The sequence below is a fragment of the Penaeus chinensis genome, chromosome 13, assembly GCF_019202785.1.
Source record: "Penaeus chinensis breed Huanghai No. 1 chromosome 13, ASM1920278v2, whole genome shotgun sequence".
In the NCBI taxonomy this organism is placed as follows: Eukaryota; Metazoa; Arthropoda; class Malacostraca; order Decapoda; family Penaeidae; genus Penaeus; species Penaeus chinensis.
In genome coordinates, this window is record NC_061831.1 from 28,973,887 (window position 1) to 28,991,386 (window position 17,500).

The following is a 17,500-nucleotide window of genomic DNA, read 5'->3' on the forward strand; positions in this document are numbered from 1 at the left end:
ACGTACTCGGGATATGAAGGAGGCATCGGAAAAGAAACCGAAGAGGGATTAACAGAAGGTTTTGCAAGAGGAGGACAAACGTGCGCAAGTGTGTATCTGCGACTGGCAATTATGTTAAAGCTGAGCAAGCTTTGTATGTTTTTAAAAATAAATAATGCCTCTCCCAAAATGTTCTATATATAATTGTGTGTGTGTGTATGGGTTTATGTATGTGTATGCAGGTGTTTGCAGAGTTGGCATAGCTTAGTGGCAGAGCACTGGATTTGCAATCATAAGGTCCTGGATTCGCCTCCGGCCAGCAAAGTGAGGAAAAGAACTGGCTACCCCACCCAATCATCGCGTGGCTTAGAAAGTCTACCTGAAAAATGAATCAACTTGATAAGCTGTATATATGAAGCGCACACACACACACACACACACACACACACACACACACACACACACACACACACACACACGCACACACACACAAACACACACACACAAACACACAAACACACACACACACACACAAACACACACACACACACACACACATATATATATATATATATATATATATATATATATATATTTGTGTCTATATAGACATATATATATATATTTGTGTGTGTCTATATATATATATATTATAACACATTTATTGCATTTCATATTGTATATAATGCACGCTAGTTATATTACACATCTACAGTGATTCACATGAATGCATTTTGGAGTTGGGAGTGAAATGGAACTTCTGCGAAACACAGTATTCTTATGGCATGTTAATTCTGCTGTTGACATCACACAATTACTGTTTACATGCATATATTACGATTCTTGTATACGCTGTTTATCACAAGCACTTTGCAAGTGCATTCAACAAAGCCCTGTGCCTTGTCTAAGCAGGCAATACAGCCCAGACTAGGTCCCTGCTTCCCCCTTCCAGTTGGGAGTCTCGGTTCAGCACAGGGGGCGCGTGGGCTTGCTTTGTCCAGCGCTCTGTTGCGCCGCCTCGTCTCACTACAATAGCACCACCCAAGGGCACCCGTTCCTGTTCGGCCACCGCCAAGAATGGCGCCAGTCTCTCACCTCTTGCCACCGCATATGTTCCAATGACGTGGAGAACCTCAGCTTGGTCGGTAGTCCTCCATACAGATCTATGATATGGGCTCTCATATATGTGTGGGAAAACTGTAAATCTAGTCATTTATTAATATATATATAATTACATATATATGTATGTATGTGTGTATATATATATATATATATATATATATATATATAAATCATTATTTAGCGGCTCCCTACCATCAAGGGCCCAGTGTGTAGTGAAAAATCCGCCGTCTGACCCTCTTCTACCTATGCCACTGGGCCCTAGTTAACTCCCCGGAGATCAGGATACAAGTCGTACACAGTCACGTGACCCCGGCCTAGCCAGTCCCAGGTAGTTTGTATATTTGTCAATGTACCTACATATGGAGGTGGATGCCTGTAGATTTTGTTACAAATCTGTATTAATTTTACACATTTATTTTCTCAACATTATATATAATATTTTCCAGTATACAATCACATTATAAGTTAGAGTGAATTGTATTTCATCTGTTTCATCATCAGGTCTTCTGAAGCATATTATCAGTACGAGATTCATTTTTACAAGCATCGCAAGTGATTCCTGAGTTGGGATTTTTGTTAGGGCTACATCCCTACTTAAAGGGTGTGATTTGCCTCCATGCAAGTTAATTTTGGTCTGACAGGCTTTCGGAACGCCGAAGTAGTTGTTTCTCATCTTTTCCAATTATGATATTATATTAATTTTATCAAGTACACAGTAATATGGGATATGCTTAGTGGAATGCTATTTATATATATCTGGAATGCTATTTATATATTTCTTTAGCATTTTTCATATTATTTAGCCCAACAAGTTCCTCTTTCAACATTACCATACAGAGCAGAAGTGATGATGACTCTTGAAAGACAGTGTGAAAGTTGACAGAAGAACGAACAGTGCTAATAAAACAAATTCGTTGCTGCGGAAGAGGAGTGTTTCTGGGCGGTTACGACGCGAGATGACTGAAGAATGATCACTTAGATGTCAGTGATTTGACACGTTTGGTCTCAGAAGAGCTGGTTTGTAAATTCTAAATTCATTATCAATTATTTCTCCGCTTTATGCAAACTGATCTCAGTGGACTTCTACCTCTTGCCATCAAGTAGGCACTTTCTGAGGGGATGGCTGTCGCCATTCATCATTTACCTGCACGCAATTTCCTGGAACTCGTGTTAAATTTCCTACTTATCTTGTAACTATGCTTTAAAAACTTTCTACAATAGCATATATTTTGTATTGGCAAGAAAAGTTTATAACAAGAATTGCTGTCTGGCCTTATTTTGCATTTTTTATTTTATCTGGAGCTATCTTTTTATCAGTTATTTTTCTTCCCTTTCTCGCATCGAGTACGTACTCTTATTCCATTTGTTATCTCTTCGCCCACTGGTTCCCTCGCCTCGAATCGGGCTCAGGTTCTCTCAGTCGGGGTGAGACTGAAGACTTTTTTGGAATTTGTTGACTTGTTATGGACATCTCCATCGACCCCAAAGTGAAAGGAAGCCAGAATAACCTTTTTAATTTATGTTTTGCTTGTTCTGCCTCATTCAGAAGTAGAGAATAATTTCTGAAGGTTTCCAAGAGGACAAACGCCTGCACACGTATGTATTTGCGATTGATACTTATTTTCAAGTTGATCGAGCTTTGTTGCCTTTTCAGTGAAAGAAATCATTGTATGCTTGGAAGTATAAATTTCTTATAATAATTTGTGTAAAATTAGATATTAAAGAAGACGTTAAAATCAAAAGTGATTGCGGACATTGGGTTTGAGCGACAGTACTACTACTACTACTACTACTCACCTACACACACACACACACACACACACACACACACACACACACACTCGCGCACGCACGCACGCACGCACGCACGCACGCACGCACGCACGCACGCATGCACGAACACACACACACACACACACACACACACACACACACACACACACACACACACACACACACACGCACGCACGCACGCACACACTCAAATTCATCATATTCACTGTGCACTACACTAATTCATCTTCATTTCATCATCCACCACGAAACCACCACACTCTGCTTCACCTCATGATCACCATCCTTGCGCCAGTTTAATTCGACACGCAACGACCTCCCACTAATTCACCACATTTACCACAAACTCGCCACAGTCTAATTCACCAGGTAATGACATCCACATACTTGGCCATGCAATCACCACGTTCTAATCCACCTCACCCTACCTTATTACCCTAATACACCATGCAATCACCACACTTTATTTCAACTCGCAATGACCTCACCCACTCTCAGTCACCAAATAAATCCCCACTCCGTATTTCACCACACTCCCTTGCACGACCAAATCCCGCAGCCTATTGCAACCGCCTGCGCCTCCCCCCCGCTGCGGCCGCCGAGTTCGCGAGGCGAGCGTTCGCGGAGGCCGAGCGCGAATCCGGCGAGAAGAACCCTGGACAGGTAAACAACGGCCTCCTTGGCTGCCCGCAGGAGGAGAGGCCAAAGAAGGTGCATTTCGAGGACAGGAGGAGAGGTGAAGTGTCCGCCGCGGGATCTGGTGGCGACTGGGCTGCGATTTGGGCTGTGATTTAGGGTGTGATTGGGCTGTGATGGTGGTGTGATTGGACCTGCATGAATATTGACCGAATTTTGATGGATTTGGGGGACTTTGCTTGATAGATTTTTGAACAGAATTTGATGGAATTCGATAATATTTTTGGTGGAATTTAAACAGATAGTTGATTTGAGTGATTGAAGCATGAAACAGACTTTAGCCAAGTTGGAAAATGTTGATGCAATGCCTCAACTACTACTATAAATAAATATTGTTTTTTACCATCCATATATTACTTTGTATCAACCATATTAACAAATGAATTGTGTGTAAACATTTGAGTATTTGTAGCATATGCCTTTGTGATTGGGATGACAGCTGTAATTATTTGCTGTTCAATTTGTTTTACTTTTGGAATTTCCGTTTCAGTTTTGTATCGTGAATACCATAACTATTTATATACAATGTTGTTTTTAGATACGGTACAGTGTTTATATAGTTAGTTAGTCATTATTTTGTGATGAGGAATTTCACAGACAGTATTCTTAAATCCCTTATGGTCTTGAGGGATTAGAATGAACTTGGTTTTCCTCTCAGAAATAAACCTTTAGATATCCAAAACCAACAGGCTTGGGGAAGGTGTGGAAAACTGGTGCAGGAAAGGGTGGGAGGGACAGAAACAAGATACCTGCAGGGGTACTTTGAGCTCAGTGATTGTGGTTGCCGCTGTGTCATTAACCGCAGAGGCAACCAGCTGCTGTCGTTCCATATTTTGAGAAAAATCCCCAAGGTCACCAAGTCTCGCAGAGATTTGCCCCCTTGGATTCACTGCTCCATTATTCTTCACTTTGGCAGAAGGATTTACAATTCAAATGATATTAATTCAAATGCTTACTTACCATCTTCTTCTTCTCCTAGTATTTGCATTAGTATTGTTGTTATTGCTTTTATTATTATAATTATTATCATTATTATTATGATCATCATTATTATTATGATCATCATTATTATTATGATCATTATTATTATTATTATTATTATTATTGTTATTGTTATTATTGTTATTGTTGTTGTAATTATTTTTATTGTTATTATCATTATCATTCTTCATATTGTTGTTGTTGTTGTTGTTGTTGTTGTTATTATTATTTTTGCTATAATAATAATTATTATCATCATAATTACTATCATTATTATCATTTTTATTGTTATTATTATTTATATTATTATTATTATCATTATTATTATTATTGTTATTATTATTAGTGTTATTATTATTATTGTTATTATTATTATTGTTATTATTATTGCCATTATTTGTAATACTGTTTTTACGAATATTGTTATTACTATGAGTGTCATTGTTATTTTTAAAGTTATTGTCAGTGTTACCAGTAATGCTATTATTGTTGATAATATTATTACCCCTATTATTATTTTTATTAGCATTATACCTATTTGTATACACATCTTGGTTACTGAATTGCATAATTTTCCTTCCAGAAGAGGCAAAAAGTTGATAATTTCTCGGAACTAAGATCCAGGGGATGGATGGAGTGAAGAGCGAGCGTCGCGGAGGCAAGAGCTGGCGGAAGGAGAGGGAGGAGCGGGAGAGGAAGAGGGTCGGCACTAAGGCAGCCAACGTCTCCAAAGGTATCATCATATTCTTGCAGCGTCTTGTCGCTTCCCACAACTGCTGTGCCAGTTTCCAGGGAGGTTCTAACTTTTGTGGAGAGAGGAACTTCTGACTTTAGTGAATAATCTGGTGTGCCCAACTTTTTCACAATAGCTTATTTTTCCTCCAATCTTCTTGTGTGCTTCATAGAATCTTGCAAAGAATTTTCTAAAGAATTTTCTAAAGAATCTCTAAAGAATTTTCCAAAACTTTTACTATGAATGGCAGAAATAAATTTAGATTTTAAGCTAAAAAGGTATCAGGTGGCTTTGCAGTACTCCATTAGCTAGCACAAGGTGTCATGAGAATAATATTGGTAAAAGATTTTGATCCTAAGATTAGTTTTTAAATTATATTTAACCCAATGGCGACTGGCATGGCATGTACGTACATGCCATGCCCACTGTGAGTTACTTGTTTGATTGTTTTTACACAGATGGCTACACTTGTACTAAGTCACCAATGAGCCAGTTACGAGTACTGCCTGTCTTGCCCGTTTACCCTTTTCTCGCTCTCGCTCTCTCTCTCTCTCTCTCTCTCTCTCTCTCTCTCTCTCTCTCTCTCTCTCTCTCTCTCTCTCTCTCTCTCTCTCTCTCTCTCTCTCTCTCTCTCTCTCTCTCTCTCTCTCTCTCTCTCTCTCTCTCTCTCTCTCTTACTCTCTCTCTCTCTCACTCTCTCTCTCACTCACTCACTCACTCACTCACTCACTCACTCACTCACTCACTCACTCACTCACTCACTCTCTCACTCACTCACTCTCACTCACTCACTCACTCTCTCTCTCACTCACTCTCTCTCTCACTCACTCTCTCACTCACTCTCTCTCTCACTCTCTCTCTCACTCTCTCTCTCTCTCTCTCTCTCTCTCTCTCTCTCTCTCTCTCTCTCTCTCTCTCTCTCTCTCTCTCTCTCTCTCTCTCTCTCTCTCTCTCTCTCTCTCTCTCTCTCTCTCTCTCTCTCTCTCTCTCTCTCTCTCTCTCTCTCTCTTTTGCGCTCTCGCTCTCACTCTCCCTCTCTCGCTATCGCTCTCACTCTCACTCTCACTCTCACTCTCACTCTCACTCTCACTCTCACTCTCACTCTCACTCTCTCTCTCTCTCTCTCTCTCTCTCTCTCTCTCTCTCTCTCTCTCTCTCTCTCTCCCTCCCTCCCTCCCTCCCTCCCTCCCTCCCTCCCTCCCTCCCTCCCTCCCTCCCTCCACCTTATATGCTTTCTTTATAATTATAAAGTAAACAACCTTCCGACTTGCAGAATCAGAAGAGAAGAAAGAGAATGACGACCCAGAGAGCCGCAGAGAGGAAGAAATGGCAAAGAAGAAGCTGGACGAAGAGAACAAGCTGAAGGAGCAAGAGGAGTTGGCAGCCCTGGCAAGGGAGAAGGAGGAGGAAGAGAGGAAGCAGAAAGAGGAAGAGGAAAGACAGCAGAGGGAAGAAGCAGCCAGGAAGTTGGAGGAGGACAGGGTAAGTCTGGATCTGTTTATTTTATGTAATTCTTTTTTTTTTTTTTTTTTTTTATTTATGTTCATTATGGTTATTACTAGGGGATTAACCCCATGAGAGGAACTAAGCTAGTGGGAAAGGATATCTGATAATATTAAAAAGAACTGCTCACAGCTTTAAATCTGCAACACAAATCATTTCTACACGTTATGATATTTATATTATAATGAGGTCTTACCTTTACTTCATTTAATAATGTTTATATACTGTTTAATCACCATATAATTTTATGATGTCTCTCACACTTTTTAGGTAGGTGATGAATATTCATTAATACTTTACTTTTGTATTTAATTTAAGTATAATTAAAACTAACTCTGGTTTGGTAAATGTTATGTGTTTATTTCTTTTCTTTTTCAGGTATTCCTGTTAAACTACATTCAAGAGTGTGAGGACCGTCTTGCTAAGAAGAAAGAACTTCGAGCACAAAACTTAGCAGTTGTAAAAGACAGACCAGAATTAAACACAGCTCTTCTAGACTCAAGTTTAAAGAAAAATACAGCATTTATAAAGAAATTGGTTAGTTGAGAAATGTTGTTGTTGTTGCTTTTTATTAGTCACTTATTAATTGTATTTATTTATTTTGTTTTCTAAATTTACAGTCAATTGTTTTTTTCTTTTTCTTTAACCGTTTATTTCAGCTCTTTCTGCAGAACTATGCATTAGCTACTGATAACTATTTTCAGCATATTATAAAATCATCCACTTACTGTGCTTATACAAGAACTCACAAAATCTGACTTTTATTCAATCAAAAAAGATATCCATTCTATGATGTATAACTGATAGAATTTGTTATATGAAAAAGATAGCAATTTTGCTGTTTCCTATACTCAAAAGTAAAGTAGCAGACATGCTTGCAATCTATTTTTTTCTCATATCATATGTATGTTATATAGAAATAATAAATGTTAAATTCATGTCTTTTTTATTACTTGGATAACATGATAACATGATCATGATAAATATGTATACTATTTGCATGTCTTTTGGCACTGGCTCTGTTCATTTCCTCTTGGTGTTTTATGTATATACTCCTTGTACTGTACAGAAAAACCTAACAGAGAGCCAGCATGACTCCCTAGTGAAGGACCTCCAAAGCCTAAACCTGACCAAGTATGTGAGTGAGGTTGCACAGGCTGTAGTGGAGACCAAGCTGAAGATGTCGGACATATCGACGGCTGTCCACCTATGCTCACTCCTACATCAACGCTACCATGACTTTGCTCCGACTCTCTTGGAGAACTGGCAGAAGGTTCTCACTCCAAAGAAAGATGAAAAGGTTTGTGTTGGAAATGGTGACTTGATTCTTTTTTCACCCTAAGATTATTTTTATAAATGTGAATTCCTCCACATAAATTATTTTTTATAAGTAAAGAAGACAGTAATGAATAGGATTGGAATGAGAGGAAAGTGTGAAAAATATGGAGAAAATAAAGAGAATGGAAAATAAGAGAAAGATTTTAATGTTGTTCTGGTTAACTTATACCTTTCTCCATATATCATATAATATTCAACCCTTTCATGTGGAGGCAGTTTCACTTATGTTTGTAAATGCTCTCATGAGCTATCTTACCAGAAAAACTGCTTAGGAATAAGTGATGTGTAGAAACCAATTATATGTGAGAAAGTAGAATTGTAAAGGAGTTCACAAAGCATGTGTAAAAGAGTTTATATCAATTTAGACAAAGAAATTAATATTATTGGAAATAGACAAAACAGGAAAAGCTAAGACTTGTTATTGTTATATTTATTGTTATACATCTGTTATAACCAGAATGAATATAACTGTATTCCCCATTTGAATTGACACTATACTACATTCTTCCTTCCCACAGATTAGCAATATGAGTAAACTTCGTGTCGATCTGCGACTGTATGCTGAGCTTATAACTGCTGGGATTTTTCTACCAAAGGAGGGCCTTCCGCTCCTAGGTAGTTATGCGTTCCGTCATCTAACTGACTATTTGACTTCTGGTTTGAATAGGGATTTTCTGATTTATTTAGTATTGTGTAAATTAAGATACTGGTGTTTCTAGTAAAACATTTATTTGCAAGTATAATTTTCCATTTTCAGGCAATGTGCTGACAACTTTAGTGACGTCAGACAAAGAGGAACACCAGAATATAGCTGTACTGCTGACATTTTGCCGTCACTGTGGAGAGGACTACATGGGACTTGTGCCCCGCAAAATCAGACTCCTTGCCGATCAGTTCCACGTAAGTAATTTTTGTCTAACTTTTGCATTTAGGTCGTGTGGTGTGCTACAGTAAGAGCAAGGTTTTGAATCTTTTGACCAATAATTTCCAGTTGTTGGAGTCATCTGATATTTTATAGTGATTTTTGGAATACGGACTTATGTGTGAATAATTTTGCAAAAATAATTGGGTTCATTTGTGTACATAGTGCCTGAGGACATGATATTCAGGATGACCGTATTCTTGTTTGAGATCCTTATTTTATCTTTATTCCTTCTTGTTAAACATGAGGTCAAGGAATAAAAAATTAATTTGGGTGATATAAGATACAGAATTTCAGCTTCAGTCACAAACATATATAAATACTCATGTGTGATGTGGCCTTGCGTTTGAGACCCCTTTTCTCTGTTATATGGTGGTTCACACTTTTGATGTTACCTTGCTATAGAATTATTGGTAAAACATGGCATTTAGCACTACAGCAGCAATGACAGATTTCTTGATATTTTTTGTGTAATGATATTAACCCGTACAATCTAGATGAAAAAAAATTGGCTTGAGGGGCAGGTGACATGAACATGCCATCATTGGAAAATTTGGCTGTGGACTGGGTTATGTGAACTTGCTGTCATGAGCAAGTGACAGGAAAGACTTACCACAAGTGCACAAAATTCTTGGGAGGGTGATTAGACTTACTTGGAGTTTAAAAGTTTTTTTTGCATTATTCCCATTTCCTTGCTCAGTACCCTGAGCATGCCATGACTAGCAGTGCAGGTTGTGTTACAGAAAATTGAATATTACGGAAAAAAATTAAACATAACAAAATGGTATTTATTATTATTCTTGCTCCGAGTTATAGACTACCTAGGGATTTGATATATAAGCAATCTCTAAAGCAAATGAAATGACAAATATAGATATTGGGAAATGGCAAAACAGCTAATATAATAAAATATTGCAAGGGGAAGTTGAAATTTCTACCTGAAGTTATAGACCTGGCAATGCCATAAAGAACTTATAACATGTAGAATAATTGTTATTTTAATCAGATATTGTTATGTATAAAAAAAAAATATATATTTTTGTGACTTAAACTTTACCTGTTGATGTTACTAATTTTACTTACACATAGTGCTTTGAGTCATTGTGAAACGCCATCATGAGTTTTGTTGTGGGCTTCTTGCAACCTACTTTAACCTCAAGAAGGTGTTTGATCCTGAGACTTAGGATAATTCTGAGAAAGATTATAGCAGGCTTAGATACTGGTACTGAAAGTGCTGTAAAGTGTGGTAGGGGACTGTCGAGCTTCTTCCCTATTATCTTAACATTTGCATGGATAGGATAGTGGGCACAGCTACTATCCAAAATCCTTGTGGAGCAACACTGGGTAATATCAAGGTCATGGACTGTGACTTTGTTGATGGAATCACTTGTGGTAGCTCTTGATGCATTCAGTAATGAGATGAAGCCCTTGAATCTAGAGGTCACCTGGATCAAGACCAAGAGGCGGTGAGGATGTTGAAGTCACAGATTTTTACATACCTTGATAGTGCAGTTCATATCTCTGGGCTGTCAGACCAGGAAGTCAGTAGACGGATTGGTCTGGCCATGAACTCAGTCAATAAGAGTATTTAAAGATGCCGATACCTGTGTAGAAGCACCAAGCTTGCTTGATGCCTTATGTAACAAGCCCCTACATAAGATGATGGGGTACAGTTAAAAGGACCATGTGTCCAACTGATGGCTACACCATGAGACTCGATTCCCTGTAGATGACCCAGCCTGTCAGGTTGTCTCTTCATGAGACCGTCCTAGGTGGAGGAAGCCCATAGGACAACTTAGGAAGTCATAGCTTGGGCCGATTGACCAAACCTATTGAAAGGAGGTAGAGATGGCCCGAGGGCCTGCCTCATGGCTCGCTATGAGGGACCCCTATGGCTGGAAATAAAGTATGGATGCGGCTATGTGCCCCCTTCGGTGTTAGCTCAAATGATGATGAAGGCGATGATAGACGGTGTAACAGGTGTATAGTCATATATATGTACTCCTAGCATCAGAGGATTGATATCTTAGGTATTTCATTCATCTTGCCAAACTATTCATCTTGCTATCCCAAGCACATAAAGTTAAGGCTGCCATTGTATATTTTTTCATGTATGTTATTAAAAAAAATTTCAGATGACAATCCCCAAAAGTGATTTCTTGCCTCCTGAGAGACAGAAGAATGTACGTCAGCTTCTAAAGGACTATTTCGTATCACTAAGCAAACATCTGTTCCATGATCACAAGGTAAGAAGTGTTGGCTAGAACTGTATTGCAGTGGTGTAGATTGATGAGCATAAGTAGTGAATAGTAAGTCAAAAAAAACTCCATGCTATAGTTAGTTTCTGAGTTAACAAACAGGTGTTTTTACTTATATTATACAAATTAGTTCATATACAGGAATGTTAGTTAATGTTAAATAGATCTCATATTACAGTTTTTCTGATGATTACAAAGTCAACTAAAAAAAATATCTTTTGACAGGAGTTACAACAGGTTGAAAAGCACAACCGCAGGCTGTTGCAGACACGGGGAGAACTTGGGCAGGATAGAGTCAACCTAGCAGAAAACCTGGCCAGTGGATTGACCAAACTTGTTGCCAATACCCAGCAGATGGCAGAACTTCTGGATGAGGACATGCCTGAGCTTCCAGAAGACAGTAAGATTGTGATTGCACACATGTACACATGCACGCATTTGCTTACATGGGACTCTAATACTTGGACACATAAATGAACAAGTTTACAGTCATTTGTACTCACTCACTCACCCACTGACAAATGCACACACACACACACAAGCACAAGCACATGCACAAGCACACTACAACTGCACACACATATACTTCCCCTTCCCCCCAACAGACGCACACATACACACACGGACACACTTATACTCACACTCATTCTTGCTGTAAGGAACATGTCTGATCAGTAAAATAGATTAGATACCAGCCTCAAATACAAGGCAAATGATGTTGACTCTGCTCCACAGAGAGTCAGGGAGATGACTTGGGTCTTGGTGATATCGGCATGGGGGAAGGAGGCGAGATTCCTGATGGAGGGACGGCTGTGCTATGGGAAGATGAAGATACTCGAGCATTTTATGAAAATCTCCCAGAACTTAAGGCTCTCATTCCCTCCATACTATATAGTGACTCTGAAAAGCCTACAGCAGTCCCGGTAAGCAGGTTAAATTCAGGTAGAGTAATTAATCATTTGATAACAAGTTTTGTTAAGTATAATAGTTGTAATTGATGAGTAATCATCTCTCGTTATTTCTATAAGAGCATGAACATAAAAGCATGGTCAAATTTAATTTTGAAATGAATTGTCCAACTGTATCAGGCTGAAGAAACCCCAACTGAGGAAGTGGTAGACACAGTCGAGGAGGAGGAGCTGGACAGCGTAGCTCCTGCCGAGGATGATGCAGAAGAAGTCCTGCCCCCAGAGTTCCCCCCAGAGGAGGAACCGGAGGACTCCTTAACAGGCACTGGGCCATCATCCAACAAGGTGCTACTTGATGCTTTCCTCAGTGCCTTGCCCAACTGCATTAACCGGGACTTGATTGACAGTGCGGCCATGGACTTCTGCCTCAGACTCAACACAAAGCCAAGCAGAAAGAAACTAGTCAGGTACTCATTTAGCTTGGTTTGTTTTTTGTGTAGTGATGTGTTTTTTAAAAGACTTGGGAGAATAATTTTTGCATTCATAAACTTCTGTTATATTTTTTTCCTTAAAAAAAATGAATGTTTTGTAGTTTCTACCTCTGATAATCCAATTTCTAACACTAAATTAATGTGCTGTCATAGGCCAAACTTGTGACCTGAATTGTCAAAAAATTTCTGGATATAAGAAAAAGGAAATTACTCGTTCTTTGGTTTTGGGAGGTGTAAAAGTGGAATGTGTTGTAAAGTTTCATACATGTGTTTTTTATGTTGGATTTGGTGAATGCATGAATATATGATATGGATGTCTCTTATTTTATTGACATGTTGCTATGCTTGGTGCAATTTTAATAGCACAATGAAGGACCATAGAAGCAGTCCATTGTATGGATTTGTACTAGGCTCCCACCAACTAACTTCAAGTAAAATATATGCTCTACACTTTTAACTTACATAAATGATAAACATCAGCTCATTCCTTTAACATTCTTTGATATGCTTGATAACATGGAGAAATTTTTTTTAAAATATAGTAAGATTAATTAAGGTTATTTTATTTAAAAGAAAAAAAGTAAAGCTAAATAGTAATGAAGCAAATAAAGATAAGTACTACAGTGAGTAGATGATGAGTGTTGCCATGAGTCTCATGTGTACTCATCTTGGTGTATCAGCCCTCTTCATATCTTTCATGTGGAGTTTTGTGCCCATAGAAATATATGTTTTCTGGTATTTTTTATTAAGACTGTTATTGTTTGTAATATATTACAATTAATTTAAATATCGATTTACATACAGTCCCCTATAGTTTATTGTGGATTTTGTTATATACAGATGCCTCCACGTGTGCTCAGCCACCATAGAGTCTATTAGTAGGCCTTAGTGACTGTGCCTGATTTGCCCTTTCTGTAAATTTGTGGGAAAATGTGTTTTTCTTTCTAGTACTATTAATATTGATACTGTTATTATTCCTATTGATATTATGATTATTAAATTGTTAAGCTATTAATAACATTAAAGGCAATAAAATTATACAAATGAAGCTTTCCAAAAATCAAGGAAAAGGGTAAACAGGTGAGATAAGGTAGGACTAATAACTGACTCCTTGGTGACTAAACACTTGTAGAGCCATGTATGTGCAAAGACAATAGATGAACTTATATTACAGTGGGAATGGCATGTATTCTTGCCATCTGCACCAAATGGGATAAGGGTTCCCCCCAGGAAACGTCATTCTCTGGCCATTTCTTGTAATAACTTAAACCATTGAGGCAAGGAAATAAGCCAAAATATTTCCTTGTGTGAAGTAAACCAAAGAATTTTCCTGGTGTTTGCTGTACAAGAATGTTATGCCAAAAATGTTGACCTCCATTATAAGAAGCAGGATTGGAGACCACTTATGAGAAAGAGTGTACCTTATACACTGGATGATTTATTACTTTGCATAACTTCTTTCTCTAAATGCTTTTCCAGAGCCTTGTTCCTGGTGCCAAGAACAAGATTAGATTTATTATCCTTCTACTCTCGTCTGGTGGCAACGCTTCAGCCTCTTATGCCAGACCTAGCTACTGATTTAGTCAACATGTTACGGCAAGATTTTAAGTACCAAGTGCGGAAGAAGGTAAGGGAAACAAGTTACTAGTTTACTCCCTAAAATGGTTTGGATATATAAAATGTCTAAGGAAGTTCATATCAATTTCTTTTTCTCTCGTTGGATTCTTTTATATTAATCCATTGAATCTGGATGCTTCACTTCCATCACGTGGCCCAAAATACAGGCATTGAGTTTACTTGAGTGGCCACTTTGATAGGTGTGTGTGGCTTGTAGGCTGGGTGTTCACAAACACTTGTGTGCGGTGACAAGACTCCATGCCTCCCCGTTGCAATGTTATTTTTTCTTTTTCTGCATAAACGTTTTTTGCTTTTTTGCCCCTTTTTAAATGTCTATATTTGTCATTTGATTTGCTTTATCCAGATGGTAATAGACTGTTTTTCTTGCACACACACCTTATATATCATCTTTCTAGGTACTATATAACTCAGTCCAATGATATGAATAATAAGTAACATTTTGTTAGGTGTGTCATTAGAATTTGTTTTTGCTAATCTATTCAATTTCCTGTAATCCAACCTGAGCTACCGGTCATGGCGGCCAGGAATAGGATCTATAGCATGGAAATAGCGTCCTCCCTCAAGCCAGTACTCTTACAGTCATGGCTCACAGACAGTACTTTCCACAGTTGTTTATTGATGGAAATAATGCAAAAGCCCCTTCCTAAATGCCAAATGAGTCCTGTCACTCGCTAGGCGCTTTGTGCTCTCATGGCGAGTGATTCCTGTCACCCAGGCCTTTAGCTGAAATGCTCACAAAGGCAAGTTCGTGTCACCTCGGCCCACAGCCATATTTTCCCATGATGACATATTCATATTACTCACCCCTCAAGCCATTTTTTTCATGAAGTGCTGGTCAAATCATCCAGATAGGGGTTAATGGTATAATTCCATAAAAAAGCAAATAGGATTCCAGTATCACTGTGTTAATTCTTCCCCACAGGACCAAATAAATATCGAGTCAAAAATAAAGGTTGTGAGATTCATTGGAGAGTTAGTTAAGTTCAAAGTGTATCCACGCAGTGAGGCTTTACAGTGCTTGAGAATGTTACTGCAGGACTTCAGCCATCATCATGTGGAGATGGCATGCAACCTCTTGGAGACTTGTGGCCGGTTCCTTTATAGGTAAGAAACTCTAAATATTGATTAATTGATTAGTTGCAGTCAGTAGAAAGTACACCCTTTGTGTGAGAGGACCATTCAGAAATGATAAAATACATATGCACCATACAGGCACCATAAAATACCCCACACACTATCTTGAACCCAACCTAAAAATGACATACCAAACCTGAATCAATAAAAAACTGCCATAACTCCATAACTTAGCAATTATAGATATTTTGTGTGAAATTCTCCATCACAAGAGAAAAGGAATAACAAAGATGTGACAATGTAGGAAAGATAAATTATATTTTAATTCTGATAAATCATAAAGAAAAACTGTATTTGGAAGCTCCCAAACTCAGAACTGGAAAGTCCTTCTCAAAAGATTACCGAAAGCTGAAAAGCTTTTTCCAAAGATAACATGCTGGTCTTGTATGACGATGATGGAAACAGCTATAATACTCCAGGAGCAAGTCCGCATGGGATGAAATATTTGGGCATGTGTGACCTTTCTATGTTGTTCATGGAGGCTTACCCTGAGACTCTTATCATTTTTGGAAGTAATAGATGGACAATACTAGACCCTGGAGCAGCATGTTCTCATTAATTGATTGATTGTTTTTTGTCATGAACTCCTTTCCTTACAAAAGCTGGATCACTACTTTCTTTTGAAGGACTTTTATAAAGCAGGTAGAGGCAATTACTCTTAGTAGATGCTTTCTGATTTTTGTAACAAGACTTGAATCTTTTTTTATTCCTTTACATAGAGTCCAGCTGGCCCCATTTACTGATTCAGGCATTGACTAAGTGACCTCTGTAAAGTTGTGGTTTAGCGTTCTCACAGCAGCTATATGCTAGAAAAGAATGTTTACTCAAAGGTAGGTAAAAGACTGAGCTACCTCAAAACAGCATAGTGATGTTGCTTCATTATTTTCAGAATACCAGATTCTCACCATCGCACAAAGATTTACTTGGAACAGATGATGAGGAAGAAAACAGTGAAGGCATTTGATCCAAGGTAAATTTATATTTGTGTTTGTTGCTCCTTTTCCTGTCATTCATTTACTAATTGGGAAAATTATATATTCATCACTTGTTTCCTGGTAAAGTGTTTACAAAATATTATACTGCATTATCCAGCACATTTGATTTTCAGGTACAACACCATGATAGAGAATGCCTACTTCTATGTGAACCCTCCTGACTCTGGACCAGAGACAACAAAGAAGGAACGGCCACCCATGCACCAGTACATTCGCAAGCTGCTTTACGATGATCTCTGCAAGTCAAATACAGAAAAGATTTTGCGACAGGTAGGATGATGTGCATTTAATTCATCTGGAAATTTATTGAGTTATTGATAATTCCAGTAGTAGAATAAGGTAATACACATACAATGTAGTATGTAAGTAAAGTGACAGACTATGTATATATAGCTCTTTGAGTTCTTTGAACCGATGACAGACCAGTTATGTCAGTTCAATTTGAGACAATTGAACAGTCTTTCACAGGATCTACCTTTCTCTCATTTCTTTCTCCTTTGTTTTCTTTTGATGCTTGGTAGTTTTTTTTTTCCTTTGCTTCCAAATTATTTCAATGGTAACATTTTTGCTGACAGTTGAGTTCAAATCCTGCTCTGTCAGTGGATTGTAACCCCACCTGTTCCTAGTAAGAAATTTTGAAGCATCTCTCTCTCCTAATTCTGTTTCTTTCTTTCTTCCTTTATTCTTTGTCCTTTTTTCGTTTCTTTTTTGTTGCACACGGAAGGCTTTGCAATTGCTCAGCCACCAAAGGGTCAGTTATTAGGCCTTATTTGATATCCCAATCCCATGAAATTCCATTTTGTATTTTTCTATTGCAGTAGATATTGATGTTGTTATTATTACTATTGACATTAACATCATTAATTATTAAATTATTGATAATAGGATAATAGTAAAAAATGTAAATGAGAAATAAGACTAATCTGGTGATATAGGTAGGACTAAAAACTGACTCCTAAGTGACTAAGTGCTTGTGAAGCCATCTGTGTGCAAACACACTAATAAATT

At 38.0% G+C, this 17,500-nt stretch overlaps 1 protein-coding gene across 4 annotated transcripts in view; it reads left to right on the top strand.

Annotated features, from left to right (window-relative positions):
* Positions 1–2,581: 2,581 nt before the first annotated feature.
* The window catches only part of LOC125031705 (regulator of nonsense transcripts 2-like), a 37,342-nt gene continuing 22,423 nt past the window's right edge, over positions 2,582–17,500 (top strand). The window contains exons 1-15 of one of the 4 annotated variants that reach the window (XM_047622612.1): positions 2,582–2,697; positions 5,156–5,305; positions 6,579–6,787; positions 7,187–7,345; positions 7,878–8,108; positions 8,665–8,761; positions 8,904–9,046; positions 11,204–11,314; positions 11,552–11,726; positions 12,062–12,249; positions 12,415–12,701; positions 14,205–14,352; positions 15,286–15,467; positions 16,387–16,467; positions 16,606–16,762. In XM_047622612.1, coding sequence (XP_047478568.1) covers positions 5,200–5,305; positions 6,579–6,787; positions 7,187–7,345; positions 7,878–8,108; positions 8,665–8,761; positions 8,904–9,046; positions 11,204–11,314; positions 11,552–11,726; positions 12,062–12,249; positions 12,415–12,701; positions 14,205–14,352; positions 15,286–15,467; positions 16,387–16,467; positions 16,606–16,762 — 2,274 coding nt within the window. In that variant the 5' untranslated portion in view covers positions 2,582–2,697; positions 5,156–5,199. Of the gene's footprint in view, positions 2,698–3,485; positions 3,632–5,155; positions 5,306–6,578; positions 6,788–7,186; positions 7,346–7,877; positions 8,109–8,664; positions 8,762–8,903; positions 9,047–11,203; positions 11,315–11,551; positions 11,727–12,061; positions 12,250–12,414; positions 12,702–14,204; positions 14,353–15,285; positions 15,468–16,386; positions 16,468–16,605; positions 16,763–17,500 lie in introns of those variants that run through there. The other 3 variants (XM_047622614.1, XM_047622613.1, XM_047622616.1) reach the window with 3 other exon arrangements.